General features: G+C 32.2%; 1 protein-coding gene across 1 annotated transcript in view; it reads right to left on the bottom strand.

Moving 5' to 3' along the window:
* Positions 1 to 20,983, bottom strand: part of LOC129219758 (chromatin remodeling regulator CECR2-like) — a 74,188-nt gene that overhangs the window by 21,781 nt on the left and 31,424 nt on the right. Inside the window, exons 6-9 of the mRNA XM_054854051.1 lie at positions 18,979 to 19,032; positions 16,491 to 16,683; positions 11,347 to 11,436; positions 7,118 to 7,256 (exon numbers count right to left, since the gene is read on the bottom strand). Of these exons, the coding sequence (XP_054710026.1) occupies positions 7,118 to 7,256; positions 11,347 to 11,436; positions 16,491 to 16,683; positions 18,979 to 19,032 (476 nt within the window). The remainder of the gene's footprint in view (positions 1 to 7,117; positions 7,257 to 11,346; positions 11,437 to 16,490; positions 16,684 to 18,978; positions 19,033 to 20,983) is intronic.

The raw sequence follows: 20,983 nt of genomic DNA, 5'->3' as shown, positions 1-20,983 counted from the left end.
GGGTTTCTTGTTTCTACAAATGGACTTGATTCGAAATAGCCAAGAAATTTGCACCCATCACACTATGACTGTTCTAGAGTTGTTAATACGAGGCATAGCCATTAAAAAAGAATAGGATGCAGTAACAAAGATTTTATGCCCAATATCCACCAGTACGTTAGGGTGGTTCAAAAATTTTTTTTTTCAGCTAGAGTCCAAGATACCCCTATCAAGGGCACCCATATGCAAAATTTTAAGAAGGGGGGGGGGGGGCTCAAAAATTTTCCCCATGGTTTAGCAGAATATTTTCCTTATGGAAACAGATTTCAGTACAGATTAGAGATATTGAAATTTGACATTTTTAATAACTTATTCATTAATGGCTGGAAAAGAAATTTTTATACATTTTTGCCAATAAAAAAGCACTAAAAGCAAGGAGGTTCTCATTTCTAAGGGAGGGCTCAAGCCCGAACACCTCCTCCCCTTGCCCCCTATTTTTTTTAGACTTACTAATAGTATTATGCTGTAAAAGTTTTAGCTTTTTACTCAAATTTGAAGAGGATGCTCAATGACCCCTCAATTTAACATTAGTCGTACTATAGAAAATGTCAAAAATTTAGAAACATCGAATTTCCCCAGCTGTTTTTTTGTAAATAATTATGTTATTGCAATGTATATGCATATTTCTCGTGTATATTATAATACGTAGCACTGTTTTTTCAGTTCAACGATTTTTTTTAACCTTCCTCCCCATACTTATGAAGTTTGGGGGAGGGGGTTGAGTACAGTCTTTCAGTTCAAATAGGAAACTAAAAATCTTCTAGTATATTACTATCCACAAGCCTAAAAATATTAAGGGGTGTCCTGTTATGTAGGAGAAACTTTTTTTTTTTTACATATTTTTGAACAACCCTACAGTACACTCATCAAAAAGATTATTTACAGGGTATAACTACATTATGTATTTTTATTCCTTATCAATCTTAAATGATAAGAATAAATAATCTAAAAATTTTTGCATTTAAATGAAATTTTGCTGTTTCAGTTCATCTATATAGGCATTTTTCCAAATCGTAATTTTACATTTAACAAAAAAAAAAAAAAAATTAAATGCAAAATCTGCTTGAAAAAAAATATGAATGAAATCCAACAGCAGACCATTTGTAACTATGACAACAAAATTTCCCTTTCTAAATAAATATCGAAAACAACCATCGTCATGGCAATCTAAAAAATCAGAGCAATAACTTTGGGTCAAGGGAGGATAATAAGCAATTTATGATAGCTCAAAAAAAAGTATGACCAAGCAAATAATGATGAAAATAGTTTAATGATAAAATTCAACAAACTAAAGATATGGCATCACATTTGCTTAATAATGAGTAAGATATAACATTACTATTTTTTTTTTATAAAACAGGCATTAAATGAAATTATTTTAATTAAAAAAATATCATGCCTTTGAGCAGGAGTATTCAACCACTTATGTTTTGGAGACCCTATGAGCATACAGTTTTCTTCAAGGAAACTCTTGATCAGAGCAGAGAAAATAGGATGCCAAAACTTGATCAAACTCACAGTTAGAAAATTAATTTTGCATCTTCATTTCATTACAGTACAAACACCTTAATGAGACAAGGAATGGTAAGGTAATTAGCTGGGGTTTTTGTTTGTTTTCCAAGATATATTCTACGAATAATAAACAAAGCAACAAATATTATATACAGTGGCTCCCAAAAGTCTTCGTACACCTACGACTTTCAACGAAATAGGCCCCAATCCATTGGTTAGAATTAATATTTCGGAATAGGTATTTAATTATAAGATTTATGATCAATTTATAACAAAACTACATGAAAAGTTTTTTAAAAATATTAAAACTTAATTTTTTAAAAATCAAAAACCAAAAAGTGCCGGAAATTTTATCTCACAAAAGTCTTCGTACACTTTATAAAATGTCTATATATTATTGAATAATCTAACTTTTGATTAAGTTATTAATTAGTAGAATATCATTCAGTATTCATAACACCTTTTAATCATCTGGGAATAGATTTCTTTCTTTTTCTTCCTTTTTTTTGCGTAATTTCTGAGTAAGTGTTCAACCACACTTCGAGTCTTGCTGTTTCTAGCTCTATTTTCATTTTAAAGCCCTATTTTCGTAATCTATAGCCTCCAGATATCTCTAAATACGTTTTATTAAGTTAAAATCTGGGAGATTGAGGGGGATTTTCTAAACTTTAGGACAATTTTCGAGGCACTAGACGAAAACGTTGAAAACCGTGTGCTTCTTATCGTTATCTTGATAAAAAACAAAGTTGTTTCCAATAACCAAATTTTTGGCTAAGAGTTCAAAATTGGTTTTTAAAATATTTAAATGAACAACATAAATCATTGTTTCATCAAAAAATTACAAACTACCAAGTCCTGATGCTGATATGCACCCCCACTCTAGAACACCTCCATCGTCCTGATTTACTGATCCAAATAAGTTCTTAAGATTAAGTTCCTAATTTTTTCTTCTACTCACAGGTATACAACAATTTAACCAAAAATGTTGAATTATTTTTTATCTGTAAGTAAGATGTAATTCTAAAACGTTTTTAGCTTATTTATCATTGATTTTGCGACGAAAAGCGTAAGCTTTCTGTTTTTCGCACGACCAAGAAAATTTCTGCGATAAGAAGTCCCATTTAATCCAGCTAATTAGAGAACTTGGCGAACAATTTTAGGTAAAAATTAAATATAAAATGTTTTATTTAATTTTGTAGAAACTTTTACAGCACTCAAATGTTTATTTTTCATAATTTTTTTAACTTTAAATCCCCGATAACGTTTTGTCAACTTTGCCGGTTGACCTTTTCTTACCTTCTTTTCGGTCCGATTCCTTTCTTTAAAGCATTTTATCAAGCACTTTACTATACAAACAAATAAATTAACTAATTTAGAGGCATTTCAAACCAATTACCACTACTGTGGGGAAAAAATTCAAATTTTGAATGGTATTTGTGGTTTTTTACGAATACCAGCCATTTTACAGTAATAAAGCACAATATTACGGAATAAATAAACAAAAAATTAAAGCCAAATGACTTATAAGGGTCAACACAGTGCAAAAATATTAATAAAACGGCATATGAAAATTTTAATCATGTATTTATTCGAAAATATTTGAGTGTACGATGACTTTTGTGGCGTGTTATTTCTCTGTCTCTTCGTTTTCTGACCCATTTCAAAAAGAAGATCCGTCAATATTTTGAAAAAACCAATGGGTTGTATTTAGAATGACGTAGGAATGATGTGAAAAAATATTGGACTTCATATTCGAATTCAGTTTCGAGTTATTTTGGTTTTACTAAAAAATTTCAAAGTGTACGAACACTTTTGGGAGCCACTGTATATTTATTTATTTACAAGGAAACCTACTTTATAAATTCCCTTGTGAAAAACAATTAAAATTTTAATTAAAATTTTCTTCAGACTTAGAGAAAATTTCAGATTCAATTTTTTTAATGATTCCACACCCTAAAGGTTTGGAAACATTTTCTTAAAAGCAAGTCCTTTTTAAGAACAATTTCAATTGTTTTAACAAGTCAAAAAAATAGTGCTCATCAGTAGCGCAAAAAAACATCCTTTCTGGGTACTTTAAAACCCACAGAATGCTTTTATTTAAATGGTTATTTATTGATTGGGTAAAATTTTTAACCTATTTTAATTTTGAATTCGGAATGAAAATGGACAATTTTTGATCAACACAAAAGTACAATAAGTTTGAAAAATTACCACTTTAATAGGAGAAAAAATATATTATCTCACTAATTTCAGTAAAAAAAAGTTAAATTTTTATTGCTCGTACTTACATATTTATTTATTATTTTTTTCTTTTTTCTGAAAAAAAAACCCTACTTTTTTAAGTGTTTGATAGAGACATATCTTTTCAAAACAGCTTGCACAATTGCATACAAACTGATAATATCTGCAACTAAATTGTACAAAAGATTCCATTGCTTGATATTGATTAAATAATTCCTTTAAGTCATAATGTTATAGTATTTGCTACAAATATTTTGAGAATTGAATATTATCACATGGCAACCATTACTAAAGTATTAGTTATTCTCATTTAATCACAAAACATTTAACAGATTGCAGACGAAATGCCAACCTGATTAACTTTCATCACTTCACATTTACACTTTATTTAGTAGTTTATAAAAACAGTAAATTTTTAGTGTGCACATTCTAAACAGAACACGTATGTATAACACATTTACTTGTTTTAAGAAAATAATTTAACTATTTTCGAAATAATGAAACAAAATAATAGATCACCAGCTTACTGAAAATGTTTAACAAAAAAGTTTTACAAAATATGAATTAATACAAAACACATAATAAACTGCAAAGTTATTTTGACTAAAACCCTCAGATCAGTGGAATCATCCTCTCTCAAAACATCATGAAGCAAAGGAGAGATTTCTTTCTCAAAAATATCCTGTGCAACTCCCAATGATTCCAAGTCAATCAGTGATACATTTGAAATCGTACAGCATCTGGATTTAATTTTAATTAAATCAAACAAACTCAAAGAAATCAAGAGTTATTGTTGTTCATGTAAGCATTAAGAGAGTTTGGTTCATGGCTACTCTAGTTCTGTTAATAACTGAAAATAATCTGATAATATATGAAAATACTTCAAACATTGAATTTAAGATAATCTTCATATATATAATAACAAATGATGGAGTTACGTACGCTCCTGACGTCATCAATAATGAAACTCGCTCTGCGGCATGATCATTTGATAATATTTTATGGTACTGTTTGACCATGGCCCCACTTAATTCTCATAAGCCGTGACAATCGCTGAAACTTATGGCAACAAAGAGGGCACTACAAGGAACTCGCTTCCATTACCTTGCCATTGATTGGTGGATGCAGATGGTTCAACACCTCTTGCGGTCAAAATGGGCTACGTCCAATTAAAAATAAACAAGCTTTGAAACATTGACATTGATTGGTGGATGCATGAGCTGCATCAGTTTAACACAGAAAAGTCATTAACTATCAAGGTCCGTAAAGTGTCAGCGCCATCTAGTGGGGTCATGGTTTGACGTGCAGGAAAATGCTTTACTTTGACAAGGCTGAACTGGAATCGGTAACTGAACTGTTTTACTAGTAAGACTCATTTCTGGAGAATGAAGAAATGAAAAAAGGATCAACAATGAACACTATCTACTGGAGTTTAGGGTTCATCCACTGGAGTTAGGGTTACAATTTCAACTATCAAAATATCACCAAACAGGCAATTGCTTCTTTCAAATGTAGAAGCAATTTTCACCCATCATACCTTGACGGACGATTTCTGGTATAAAAGATTTAGCCTTTAACTTCGAAACAAAAAGGTCATCTTGTACAGGATTCAACCAACTCCGTGCCAGGTCGGTTGAAAAACTAAAAAGTGATTAGTTCTTATAAAACAAGTATCTTTCAGAAAAGCCATACTGCACCGAATTTTTTAACAAACTGAGAAATTTGTTGCAGTATGGCTTTGTATATTGTCAGATGCCTAAAATATTTCAGCCCTGCCACTTAAGATTTTATATAGATATCAGATCATGTATTATACTCATTTCCTTTTTGTCATTGATGAACGGGAAGTTTTAAAAAATATCATAAAATAAACAATTTGAAATGCAGTAGGCTCTGCTTAATGTGATCACGGTTAATGCTATCATTTGCTTAATGTTATCGGAATTACTAAGTCCTGGAACATTTGTATATTAACCTGTGTTAAAAAACTTGGATATTGTAATCAGAGTCTTCATTTATTGTTATCATTTTTTCCATAAATTTTCGATTTTCCCCTTTTTGTTCCTCAATCAAAAGAAATACAAAGGCAAACCCTGACAGTAGCTTCCAGAAAAACAAGTTCCCTTCTTATCGCCTTATCGGTAAAGCAGATTTTCTTTTTTCCTGCTCAGTTACACTAAAACCTTCAATTTAAACGATCAAACAATTTAGCCATGGAGAAAAAGCGCAATAATTCAACTGTCAAGAAAAAAATTGACATTTTAAAACGCATTGACAATTTGACCATGATGAATTAAAGATGCTGTCGAATAAGTAAACATTTCTCAGCCATTACTTAGTAAGTTACTAAAAAATGGTGATGAGATTGAAAACAAAATGATAATTTAAACAAGCAAAACCGTGCTGGAGACAATGGTGAAGTTGAATCTGCTTTGAAATTATGATTTACGAATGTCAGGGAACAGGTTGGGCGAGCAAAGAGTTGGCTAATGCGTCAAAAATTAGATTTTACTCTTAAAAGGGAAAAAAAAGACTTTGTAGCATCGGACGGACGATTAAGTCGATGGAATAAAATGAGCAATTAGATTCTGCTAATTTAGTAATTTATATCTGCATTTAGTTGAGCTATTGTAATTTTCATTTGCAGTTGTAAAAATAAATGCTTCTTGATTGAAAAAATCATCATTTTGTGTGTCCTGGATTCTTTCCGGTTATTGTTATCAATCGGTTATTGTTATCAAACTGTTTGTCCCAAAGTGATCACATTAAGCAGCACCTACTGTACTTAAAAAGGGTGAAATTCAAAATTTTAACTTCATCTCTTGGAGGGAAAAACTCCTTTCCAAGTTTCGTCTATTTCAGCCAGCACAACTTTCAGAATTGGAGTCTCGAGAATTTTTGTGGGAATATGACCAAATTAGACCGAAATCTAGCCTTTGACTTATGAAGATTTAGAACGGATTTTTTTTTCTTTCTGTTTCAACAGGGCGATCATTCAATCAAGAAATATTAAGCTATAATAAAGAGTTAAAGTGAGTTGGGAAAACCTCGAAATTAAGTATATGTCCAAAACATAGGTTACGATCAATTAACTCACTTCGGAAAATAATGTAATAGAATTACAGCCATTTCACAGCATGAACATCTTAAAAATTTCTCCTAACAAATCTTGAAAATAAAAATGTATTGATAAATATGTCACAATAAGAATCAAGGAAATCTTTGTAATTAACAGATATGGAACATGTATTCATTTTAGAACATATATAAGAAGCAACTTCACTGATTGTAGATAACACCCAGTTTAATAAATTAATTAACAAACCTTCAACTGCTTTACGTCTTTCTTCAGCCCTTTTTTGTCGTTCTAACTTCTCCATTTTTTTTCTTTCAACTTCTTTTCTTTCCTGTTCTTCCGCAAACTTAATTCTTGCCTTTTCAGCTGCTTCAAATGCTTTTTGCTCCTAGGAAAAAAAAATTTATTATTAAATAACTGCACATATACAAAGGTAGAATAGAAACATTAATTCACTGCCATGTAATTTGCAAAAACATATCATACACTCAGATAAATGCAACTATCACTTATCAAACATTTGAAAGTTCATTCAGACTTTTTACCATCTGTCTAAATTCGAGACAGGAACAGTAGCAAAAGAACCAGAAATTTGGGGGCGGGAAACAATTTTTTACCCTTTTTTCTAAGGGGTTTATTCATGCCAGGAAAAACTGAAAAAAATTTTTAACATATGATATTGCACTCAGACATTTAATATTTACATTCTAATGCTTTTTTCCTTCAACAGGGTTGCGACTCAAAAAGCTGGGGGGAAAATTCAACATGTCATCCTTAAAGGAACCCAGAAGGTACATTCTGGCTGCACTAGTGGTTAAAGTATGTCCTTTATGATGACCTTTTTCGATTTTGGTTAACAAGTTATAACAATTATTCTTAATATTTATTTCTGTAATTACATATTGTCATTAAAAAAAAAAAAACAGAATACCGGGGTAGCCTCAGACTGATGCAGAATACATCCAAATGCCTAAATAAGATATGAGGGAAACTTTTGAGAAAAAAAAAAGATCCTAATAGAGAGATTTTTCATCAAATTTTGATGTCATGTAGGAAAAGCTCACCGGGTTTTAAAAAAAATAAGAAGTTAAAAAACGATTTTTAATTTCTTTAAATAATTTGCTAAGCAGGGCTTGAAATTAACAGTGGTCTGCAGGCCTGAGATCACAAAAACTTCATGGGCCAGTAGAATATAAATTTTAGTCGGCCATGGGACCAGTAGTGTAAATTTTTATTTTCCATTCAAAAAGTTTAAGCATCATAATATTTAAAAACCCTTGGAAAAAAAAAATTAAGTCAAGTTGTTTGAACTAAGTTTAACTCATACAGCTAAATACAGTACAATGAACTTCAAGGAATAAAAAATTTTGCTTGTTGTAAGGGGATTTCATTGCAATGAAATTTAAGCAATGTAATGGCAATTGAAACAGGATTGAACATTTATTTCAATGCAGGGCTCCTAACACATTTTAGCCATAGAAAAAGGTAAAAGAGGACCACTGCTAATCAAAAAGGAGAATAAAGAGGACCAGTTTGGATTAAAAAGAGGACCTTGGGAGGACCATTCAAAGTTAAATCCAGGGAAGCACCAACATGCAAATTAGCTGCCTGCTGCTAAATCCGTGAAGATAATTCATTGATTAATCATACTAATGTTTTTTAATGATACTATTCCTTTATCACCTTCTGTACAACTGAACTTGAATTATATTATTTACGCAAATGTTTGTATGAGGGGGGGGGGGAACAAGCAAGCATGAACGATCTTACAGAGACATTTTAATTGAAAAATAAATTTTCTACTAATTAACAGGTGAAAACTGGCTGATTATAAATAATTCGCTAAGTGAATGATAAATCAGTGTGCATACCTAGTTAAGACCTTTTAGATATAGTTACAGTAGAAGACCATTATAATGCACACCTTTTGGGACCTGAGTTTTGCGTTATATAGATCATTTCCGTAAATTTTGAAACTAATATTCACAATACATATATCTATATATTTGCTCTTCAGAATAAGTTATAACTGAAATGAGTATTAAAGCACTAATGATGCAATATAAAATATATATTATCATTCACAAATATGTTTCACATTCAAAAGAAAGTGAATTTTCCTGTGCTTCTGCTAGATTCATGGTTTGCATAACAACTACATTTTCTAGAGCACCTTTTTCCTGTAAATACTAATTTTCACTTAAAAGCTTTGAATTAAGATGGAAAGATGAAAAACTGTTTCAAAATTTAATTTGCCTAACAATTTTTATATTTGCAAGATGGAATAAAGGGCTTTCTTTAACTGCAACACTTATTGTTTATGTCTAAAAAGTTGTGCAGTTTATAGAGAATTGCGTTATACAGGTCAGAAAAAGGATTGAAATCTCAAAAACAAAAATCAAATTTTCACGAAGGACGTTCACTGTTGGCATGTTCTCCAAAAATATTTTTTTTATGATTTACTAAAACTAAACATAATTAAAATTAAACATAAAATAATGCTAGTCCAAGATATCATATGTGAAAACAACGTACGATTGTCCCAAATATTAAAATATTTACAAGATGTAAAAATATTGAAATTTCAAACAGGACAAGCAATTTTCGGCGAAGTTCGAGCAATACAATGTTGCCACAGTTATAACAATAAGTTGATTAGCAATTAAAAATAATAAAAAAATAAGCTAATCTATGGTAGCGTAAGACAAAATAACTTTCGATTGCCAAAAATATCATAATATTTACAAGATGAAAAAAGATTGAAATCTCAAACACCACAAGCTATTTTCAGTGAAGTCCGAGTAAGTTTGATGTTGCCATGGTTCCGAAAAAGAAGTGGTTTATTATCTATTGAAATAAAACATAAAATAAGCTAATCTAAAGTAATGCATGTCCAAATAACTTCTGATTGTCAAAAATATCAAAATATGAACAAGATGGAAAAAGATTGAACTCGCAAATACAGGATGCAATTTTTCGCGATGCAGCACATTGAACACAAGTTCAGAAAATTGCACTGATGAAGTATTCTTGAAAAATATTTAAGCACAATTCAATGATTTTCTACCGATTCCAAGCACTAAAAAAACTTTCACATTTTTTCAAGGTTTTAAAACTTTTTCAAGCACTTGAAAATGAAATTTTTATTTCAAGATTTTTCAAGGACGTATGAACCTTAGATAAATATCGGTAGAAGCACCCTGCTTTGATTTGATGCCATAAATCCTCCCCCAAACCTCTCCATTTGCAAGATTTGCAAGCAGCAGCGGTTGAAGGAGGAAGTAATGACGTCAATCTGAAGCAAAATAAAAGGGGAAACTCAAGTTCAACAGAAAAAGGTACCGCAGCTGTGTGCTTAGTCGTAACATACATCAACACACAGTATCTTTTAAAATCTGATTTTTGAGTACAAACAATTTTCCTGTATATTATCCGCGGCGGCTGTTAATCTGCAGGTCCTAAAATCGGCCTTAATAAAAAACCTTTGTTTAATCAGCGGAAAATATGATGCAAAAAAATGAAGTTTTGATGCAACATACAATTGTAGCAACTAAATCAAAAACATGAAGAAGTAATAACTTTTGACATATCTTCAATATTAAAAAAGAAAATAATCTAAAAAATAAAGATTTCCTCCAGAAATTATCATTATAGTATGCTAATTACTTGAAGTTTGAAGACAAAGAGTCAAGAAAGGAGCAAACGGTCTAATCTTGTGCATATGAAGGCTTTGTCCTTTACTGTATGTTATTTTACATAGCCTGAATCGCGTAAGAAGAACATTCAAGCTATGTAAAATAACCAACATACAGGCTGGGTTTGCAATCTCTAAGAACATTCAAGCCGTGTAAAATAACCAACATACAGGTAGGGTTTACGATCTCTAATCGCAAATCCTTCTGGAATATGGAGGTTCAATGCGTTGGTGTTCAGAGAAAAAAAAAATGCCCAGATAATCCATGGCAACATATAATCCACACTTCATTAATTTTCCACTTTTTTTAACAGATAATCCGGGGATCATATACAGGAAAATACTAAAAGCGGGCTAATCTGACCAAAATGATAAAAAGCGCTCTACAATGGACTTTACCCAAAAAAACAGACTTTGGCGGCAAAAGTGGACCATTTGGGAGCCCTGCAATGAAACAATTCTTTGTAGGGTTATTCACTATAATGAGGCACAGTGCTTTGTAATAAAAGACAGTTCATGTTGTAAAGTGTTGATAATCACAAACTAAATCATGAAGCAATGCTTTCAAGACCATTATCCTTTACCAGTAACTAACAAATAAGAATTAAACCAGAAATTACACCAGTGACCAATTTTAATTTGAAAACTATTTTCAAAAATTATATGATGGATACAATTGAAAAATTCAAAGCAACTTATAATAATAACGAAGGATGTCTTATGACAACTCAAAACAAAGGTGAAAAACCAGAGAACAAACAATACCAAATGAATAACTTCCTACCTCCATTTTTCTCTGGGCTTGTACTTTTGATATTCTTGATGACGACCGCTTAGGAGCCAATTCCAAAAACCTCTTTCGAAGAATGGCATCCTGGTGACAACAACAAAGAAGAAAATATCAAGTTAAAAACTGAACAAGTGAATAAGGAACTTTTAAAATATTTCTAAGCAAAATAAGCCTTTTGAATTTTTTTATGGTAATCATAAAAACGAGCATTTACTTTCAATACATTATACAGTAAACAATAGAAGTAACAAGGTGAGAGGTTATTTACCAGAAGCTAAAATGAAAATCTACAATGAACAGGGCTGATTCAAGGAAAAAGTTCACAATGGAATATGCTAGTGCATGTCCCTTTTCTACATTATCAAATGTGTGTTGCATGTTAGGTAGTTGTAGGACACTTTTATGGAATACAATGGTACAAAAACTCAACAGACTAGATTGTGCAAGATTTAATTTAAGTACTAAATGAAATTTACGATACATAGCATCCTGGGAGAAAACTGCCTGTCTGGAAGATTTCCAAGAGTGGCTGCATCACATTTGCAATTTGAGTGAGAGAAAACCAAAAAAAAAAATTAATTTGAATTTTTACCTCTTGAATTCAAATTATGTTTTTCACAATCACGAGTGTGTGTGTGTATGTAGGCGTGTGTGTTTATGTGTGTGGGGGGGGGTATGTGTGCTTGTATGTAAGGGGGTATGTGCATGTAGGCATGTGCATTTATGTCTGTGCGCAGGTATGAGTGTGCGGGTAGTTGTGTGTATGAGTGTTGGGTGGGTGGAGGGGGGTTGGAAAAGTGTATGTGTGTAGGCATATGTGTTTGTGTCTGTGTGCAGGCATGAGTGTGTGGGTAGTTATGTGTATGTGTAGGTGTCTGTATGCATGCGTGTGTGTGTATGTGTTTGAGTGTGTGTATATGTTTGTGTGTGTGCAGGTGCGTGTATGTATTCGCGTGTGTGTAGGACATGGATGCAACTCGGAGACGGCTTTCACTATAGGAGCGAGCAGCATCGTGAGGCGGTCGGTCGACGGTGATGCTGCAGAAAGATGCGGGAAAATAAAATGATAGGACATCAAAAACAGTCAAATGAAAGCAATAAGCAATCGTGATTGCTCAAAAAAAATTCTCATTAGCGACAACATGTGGGTTAGACCAATATTTCCCAGCATCAAGTTTTTTTTCTTTTTCTCTGGAGGACCCCTTAGTCTAAAGCTAATATTTGTCAGAATCAGAGGCGTGCATAGAGCTTCAGTAATGGGGGTACCACCTCCATAGGTACCACTATACCAGTAAATCTGGTCATCAAGATAACCACCGGAAGAAGGCGCAAGGCAGCCACGAGATCAACAATTTAGATAAGGTGTATGAAATTGGTGGCGTCTGAACGTTTTAAAAGCAACATAAATATAGAGAGAGAATTTAATTTCTGGTTTGAAATGGAGTTAGAGAGTCAAAACTAAATCTGAGTATTAGGAATATAAACTTAATCGTCAACATAATATTCACTCGGAAATGAGAGGGTTCGCGAATTTATAAAAATGTAGTCTTAAAAATGCATTTTAGACTATCTTTGGTAATGTTAGGGTGGAAAGGTTCCGGGACGCTTCCCCCATCCATTTTTCAAAATTGAAACTTTTAAAAATGTAATTATTATCACCGTATGTTTGGAAGCTCCAGAAATTGCTTGAAATTGTAGTCTTAACTATGCAATTTTAGTCGATCTTTGATGATGTAGGGAAGAGAGATTCGAGGGCTCTCCCTCGGAAAGCTTTCGAAATTTATCTATTAAAACAAGATTAAAATTAGCTACTAAAACGAAGTTTTTAGAGCATCTTTGGTAATATTAGTTAGAAAGTTCACGAACCCTTCCTCGGTATTTTCAGCAATCGAAGTTCCAGAAATGCAATTGTGGATGATCTTCAATGATGTTATCAAGGAGTTTGAGTGTGCCCTCTCCTGGAAATTTTTTCAACATTGAGGTCCTAAAATCGAAATTTTAGACTATCTTTGATGAGATTAAGTTGAAGGGTGGTTCGGGGATCCCAGAAAAATTTTACAAATTAATGTCCTAAAAACAAAAGTTTAGACAATTATTAATAATGGATAGGGTGCATTTCTCATGGATTTAGGTTGTTCGTTTCTCGGGGATTTTAGTTGTAGCGCTCTCTTTTTCGGAATTGACGTCCTAAATATGTGATTGGAAGCCATCTCATTACCTTAGGGGAAAGGATGGGGCTCAGGAACTCTGTCAGATTTCTTTCAAAATCAAAGTTTCAAAAATCCTCTTCTATACTACCTTTGGTAACGTAAAATGAAAGGATAAATTCGGGGACTTCCCTTTCTTTGCTATGTCCCTATCTTCTTTTTTGTGTCAACTATTGATATAAATATTGTGGAAACCCTTTCCCGAGTTTTTCTTCTCCAAAACCGTTGGAGTGTTTTCATTTTAAATAATAAATTTTCTATTTCAGCCTGATATTTTTATTTGTTTGAAATACCATCGTTTACGATCTCAGTAAAAAATACTTTTAACATTTTTGACTGATGTGGTACCTTTTAGCGATACAGGAGTGACTCGCCAATGATGCAACAAGAAGATGAGTCGTAATTTGCCATGATTATTTCGAAAATATATCATGAGTTTAAACTTAAGTTAATTGTTTTTGCCAAAGAAAATTGGTTACAATAGAGCTAGAAGGATAAAAGAGGCAATCCCTAATGCCCCCTCCCCTCAAAAAAGAAAAATTTTGCATGCATGGCGTATTTCCTGGGTCTTCTTCATACTTCTACACTGCAGTGGCGTATCTGGGAGGGGTGACAGATGGCAAAGAAATGTTTTGAAACATTACTCAAATAAAGTACCACAAATTAAAAGAGAAGCAAACTCCTAAACAAAATATTACAAAAGATTGACTTAACCTGCATCTTTAAAGCGACAATTTAAAAAAATTTCCTGGGGATTGTCTCTCTTCTTGCCAAAACATTCAAGATAGTATTAAATTTTGGCTTCAATTTCATAAATGTACCGAGTGAGAGTCCTCGAAAATTCCTCATCAAACATTATAGAAGGCGTATATTTAAGGCATAATTAGCAAAATTTGCCAGGGGAGGGGTCCCCCTCTCACTCCCCCAAGATCTACATTATCAAACATCATATAAAACTGTGTTTTTACAACTACCATTTCGAGAGATTTCTAAGGGAGAAATCTCCGGATTCCCCTACTTCTACGTGAATATGTTACTTGCGAATGTTTCACAATAAATTGCTACGTGTTATTTTCATTAATGAACACAAAGCATTAAACACAAGCATCTTTACTTTTCTTTCATGAAAAGCACAATATTCCTTGATATTTTTACTAAATGTCAAAATGTTATGAACTGCATTCGTGTAAAAAGGGGGGTAAAAATCGATTTGAAGGGTGTTAAAACGAGTTCTTATTCAAATTTGGAACCTGAATTGATTTTACGAAACAGAGTCGTGCAGCACCGTTTCATGAAAACATTTTTTTTGGTAACACAAATGAAATGCGGATACAAGAAGAAGAAATGATGAAAGCCGAGTGTGTGATGTGGAAGCAGAAGCTGGTTTGTAGAAACTGCCTTTCCCGTCAGCCACAGCCACCTCATCCTCATTTTAGTCACCTGCACATTACAGGAAAATATTATGACGCTCAAGACCTTTATTTTTATTTATTTATTTTTTAAACTATATTTTATTTGATTTTTCACAAAAACCGGACTTTGTGAAAAATCCTGGACAGATCCCTGACATTCCATTTCGAAAATGTACCGGGAGACCTCAACCCCCCCCCCCCTTTTTACATTACCAAAAGTTGTCTAAAATGCACGTTTAAAACTAAAAATTTAGAAAATTTCCGGTGTTGGGTCTTTGAATCTCTCCTCCCCTTAACAACACCAAAAATCTAAAACTGCATTTTCGAAGCTAAAATTAAAAAAAATTTTTTTGGCGAGCTCCTGAACTGTCCTTTTGTTGACTTAGAGATATAACAATTGGAGTTTCGAAAAAGGTACAAGGGAGCCTCCTCAAACTTCGTCTTCCTCTAACATTGAGTCTAAAATGACACACCAAAACTAATGTCAGTTTGGCATATATTTCAAAATATTTAAAATACTCCTAGGTCTGCACTTCCTATACAATCGTTTTGGTTGCTCCTGACCCATAAAGCTCATGAAAAGTGATTGGTGGTACATATTGCTAGTTCATGTCCAACTTGAGGGCCAATTAAAGGTTGTTATGTCATTGGTATCTTTCGCAATTCAACATTTACGATACCACACATCTTTTTTGAACCAACAAAGCATGTACATTATTTAATTTTGACTAAATGATATTATAATAATGTATTGAAATTATCTGAGAAAACATTTGCTCACATTTTGATAAAGTAATTTTAGCAATTCAGTAAAATTACTGTTCAAAAAAAAAAAAGACCAATAACATTGCCAGCCCCTTCCCTCTTCTTTCTAATTTTTTTAATTTTTTTGTTTTGCCCAACCCCCTCCCCCCCTAGCCACATGTCTACCAATGTGCAATATGCTTCAAAAATCATACCAACAAGTCAATTTTTTGTCGTTTTGTCGAAAATTTATGCCCCCCCCCCCCCCCCTCCCACCTCTCGAAACTAAATTCTGGCTACAGCCTTGCACAGAAACATTAAATTTTTACGAGTCTTGATTCACATAACTAAGACACTATTTTATTTTTTCCACCTATGACTAACTTCTTAACTATGATAACAAAGTATAAGTAATTTACAGACTTGCCAACCTTACAAAATGGAAAAGCAGGAACAATTGTGGTACCTAGGAACTAAATGAATGCTAGTACAACATAGATTTTTCATTATAGAAAAATTAACTCCCAAAATACAATATTTATCTATTTGACTTTGAAATAACATTGCATATATAGAATAGCAAACGGGACTTCATGCATCGGTCACTATAATAGAAGGGGTGTAGCAATGGGGGGTCATTCTAAAGTGTTGAATGAATAATACAATTACAATAGTTAACTAAATTATAATTATTTTCACAGGAGATTCAAAATCTAAATTTCAAACTAAAAGAACAAATCAAATAGGAAGTTCATTTTCAGATTAAAAAGTTTACCTTTTCAGAAACAACTTCTTGTAGAAAACTCAGGTATTTGCTTTTTATAATATTTGACAATTCTTTTTCATCAGAGTTTTTGCTCTTGGAGAAGCTTTTAGCAAGTTTTTCCCAATCACTGATACTGTAACATGCAATTGACCACAAATTGTTGTTATTATTACTCGGGTTCTTTTCTTTTTGTCTTCGAGAGCTGCGAGATTTTCCAATGAAAGGAAATTTTTACATTAATAAGATATGAAATGGAAAAAAAATATATATATATACAGTAGGCATTTAAAAAGCAAATGATAATAAAAACAATGGTCAAATTATATCTGCAAGACCTTTACTGTGTTATGGTAAGGTTTCTTTTGCCAGTATTAAACCTTATTTTACCTATATATTACCAATTCTTTGAAAATATATATTTGAGCCTCTCCAAACATAACATTCTACAATAAAGTCTAAGTCCTCAACTTCTGTTTCACAATTGAATGCAAGAATATACATAAATGGTTTCGTTGCTGTTGCAATTGAAATGGGTAAAACATACAGGTTGAAAGCAAGCTCAAGGACGGATACAGAAAACTTTCAAGGAGGGGCGGTTGACTTTTTAGCAGACCTCTTACTACATACATATGATTTATACATGCTTGGGGTGAAAATTACTTCACAGCATTTTTTTTTTAAACAAATAAAATATAGAGATTTACCCAGGTCCCCGAAGTTATTCCTTTCCTTTTACGTTGAAAGAGGTATTCTAAAATTGCGTTTTAGAACTTCAGTTTCGATATAATTCTGCAGAATGTTTCCAAAGCCCATCCCAATTATCATCAAGAGCAGTCGAAAATTGCACTTTTTAAAACTTCAGTTACAAAAATAACCAGAGGACAATCACTCAATCCATTCTTTTCCTTAAAGACGTGAATGTAAACATCTCGGGTAGTGTTAAGATTTAAACTGTGCAAAATAGCCAGGGGAAGTATTCTAAACTTCTTCTCCCAACATCGGCAAAGATCATCTAAAATTGCCTTTCTGAAACTTCAATTCAGAAAAGCTTCCAGAAGGGAGATTTGAACCTTACTACTTTTCTTAACGTCATCAAAGAGGGCCTACAGCTGCATTTTAGGACTTCAATTTCGAAAAATTACTGCTGCAGGGTCGATCAAGGGAGTTGCAATCACCCCCATCGCCCCTCCCTTGAATCTGACCTTGCACGAGCTTATTAATATGCAGTCAAACCCGATGAAACACAGCTATTGAATCTCATTTATTGGCGAAAATGATTGAATTAAAGCATATACAAAATCTTTAAAGTTCAAAATGAATAAAATAAAACAGGCAGTTACATGCATTTACATACTAAAATGTAATATAAATTTCATAGCTCCAGCATCATTTATTTTGTCTCAACCATTTGTGCTGAGGTCAAAAAATACTTAATGCGTTACTTTCTTTTTTTTTCCTTTTGATGGTGAATGTGGTCCTAATTAAGGCTAAGAGTAGGTCTAAGTACATTAAATTATTCTACAAAATAACTCAAAGGAAGAACATTCTACAACCAATAGAAGTAAAACGGCATAATGAAGTTCATTAGCAAGAATCATCACAGCAGAGAAGGTGTATCATTGCCACCGAAACAGATAGTTGGAGGCATTGAAAAGAATTGAATTCTTCCAAAAAGTGGCATTAGCTGGAAGAAATTTAGAAATAACAGTTTAAAAAATATCAATTGCAATCACTGGCATTAATTTAAAAGGTAACTCTTAGTAAAAATACCAAAAATTTGATTGTTAGAAATATATAGCCAATGTCCTTAGTTTTGAACATTGTCATATACATAATAGCAGATTCACTGTTTGGTAATAACGCTCCTGATGTTCTCAACAATGAAACTTACGCCATAGTGTAATAATTTGATAATATTTTGTTTGACATGCAGGGATGTTTTATTTTAACACGGCTGAACTGGATTCGGTAACTTAACTGTTCTACTGGTAAGAATGTCATTTTAGAAGAATGAAGAAATGAAAAAGTGTTTATCAATGAACGCTATCTACTGGAGTTCAGGATTCCTCCACTGGAGTTGAGGTTAAAATTTCCACAATTAAAATATCATCAAACAGGTATGGCATCGTTCAAATGTAGAAGCAATTTTCACCCATTATTCCTTGACGGGCGATTTTCTAGTATAAATAATAATGATGAAAAGTGCAACTCTTTATGCTTCCATTTTATTTCATCTGTTTTTTTCCCCCATCTGACTGATAAAAATGAAGAAGTCTTCTTAGATAAAAACGTTTCTCACGAAAAAATTCTTTCAACTCAAAATCCCCTCCGCCTTTTCAGTTATGAATTCAAATTAGTTTTTTCGTGCATTAACTAGTTGAGTGGAAAGAAACAGCTCTAATAATATTCTTTCATTCCTCCAAATTGAGAGAAACATTACATCTACTCTTACAATTCTGTAAATTTGAAATTAAACAATTTTACGGAAAATACTTACTTTGATATTTCTTTTTTAGACTTCTTACTGGTTGCAAGAGAGGTATTTTTCTTCCTAAAGCAATAAAAAAGGATATTTTTTAGTTAAAACAATAAAATATAATAGTCATATTCATAACTCAATAACAGTACAATAGCTCACTTTTATGCTTGAAATCGATTTGGTTTCAGCTTTTTTGATATTTTTTCTTCTTACACAAAAACCAAAATAGTGAAACTGATGTAAGTTCCAAAGCAGTTTGAAGTAGAGATATAGCAGTGTTATTTTTATTTTACAATGGAATCCTGATATTACATACAGTCAAACCTCCCTTATTGGACAGTCCCAGATAGCGGACAGTTTCTGAATCCCCGAACCCTCGAGATAAGTGTATAATGTATTTCACTCCTCGTTAGCGGACAGTAAATCACAGGGGTGATTGCGAGTTCATCAAAAAATACCTGAAAGTTTCAAAGCGAAAACGGGGGGAGGGGGTGTAATTTTTAGCCCCTATTACTTAAGTGCACCTTTGCCATAGTATTAAATAGTTCTGAGTCAAAATATTGTTTGGACATTTAGTTAAATTTTTAATGGGTTACAAAGGTACTTATAAGCTGGTGTTATACAAATTATCTTGACATTTGTCCATCTTAAGGCTCTTGCAGGTATATTTGACGAGTATCATATATTTTTAAAAAATTGCGAAGGTAGGGAGATAAAAGCAAAACGAGGAAAAAAACATAATTCCGGTATTTTCGGACATAAAAATACTGGAAATATGTCCGAAAATACCGGAAATTTGGTAAAATACCGGAACACAATCACCCCTGAAATCAGTCAAGTTTCGTTTTAGTTTTCTGTTTCTAGTAAGATTTTGCTCAGCACTTTCCACTTGGTCATTCCACGTCAAATCAACCACAAAAATGGGATTTTAACACCCACCATCTCGGAATTTGATAAAACTTGGTATACTTCATCCCTTTATGGTTATAAGCAACCCCCTATTTTTTTTCTTTCAATATCAATTCGTTTTGATTTTATAGCCTTTTGAAATTCGGCGATTTTGCATTTTTTATCATTTTTGAGACACTCAAACTGAGAAGATGTTGTTTATTGAAAAAATTGTTTCTTGGTAAGTAATGCTATAATCTTTCTGAAAATTTTTGCATAAAATGTAAAGACTTTGAACATGTTGATAAAAAAATATCTTAATAGTTTTAGTTTACATAAGAAATTTTTAAAAAATTAGAAAAGTGAAAATTTTAAATTTTTTTTGTCAAAAAAAGGTGCTGACATAATTCTAAATTTCAACAAGAGGGTCAGCTTTAAAAATCATAATTTTTTAAAAAAATGATCATGAATATGTATTCTAACTTATCCAATAAAAAACATTAGGGGACGTCGAGGGATTCTGCCCCCCCCCCCCCCATTCTGAAAAAAAAGCAGGAAACATCATACAGACAATCTCTTCCATATTCTTAAAAACTGAATTGTCAGCAATTACGACAAAAATTCAAATATACAGTGTGTTGAACATTGGACTCAAATGTAAAAAAAATCTAAGCTTCTTTTTCATTTGAAATAACTTAAAATATGGGGTAGTTCCACCCCAAATCTACCGTAAAAATGGGATTTTAACATGTACCACCTCAGATTTTGATGAAACTTGGTATACTTCCTTATTTTGTGGTAAAAAGCAACCCCTTAGTTTTCTTTTCTTTCAATCTCAATGTATTTTGGTATTATAGACTTATCAAATTTTTTGATTTTGCATTTTTTGTCATTTTTAAAACATTCAAACTGAACTGTTGTTTAATGGGAAAAAATTGTTTCTTAGCAACTAATAAACTTACCTTTTTGGAAATTTTCATAAAAAATGCTAAGATTTTGAATATTTTTATTAAAAATATTATAATAATCTTGGTTTATACTAAGAATTTTTAAAAAATTGGAAAAAGAAAAATTTTGTTTTTTTTTTTTTTTTTTTGGTGAAAAAAGCCATTGTCAAATTTTTAACATCTGGGTC

Source organism: Uloborus diversus, chromosome 4, assembly GCF_026930045.1.
Source record: "Uloborus diversus isolate 005 chromosome 4, Udiv.v.3.1, whole genome shotgun sequence".
NCBI lineage: Eukaryota > Metazoa > Arthropoda > Arachnida > Araneae > Uloboridae > Uloborus > Uloborus diversus.
Note: the sequence above shows the minus strand (reverse complement) of the source record. Positions and strands in the feature narration are given on the sequence as shown.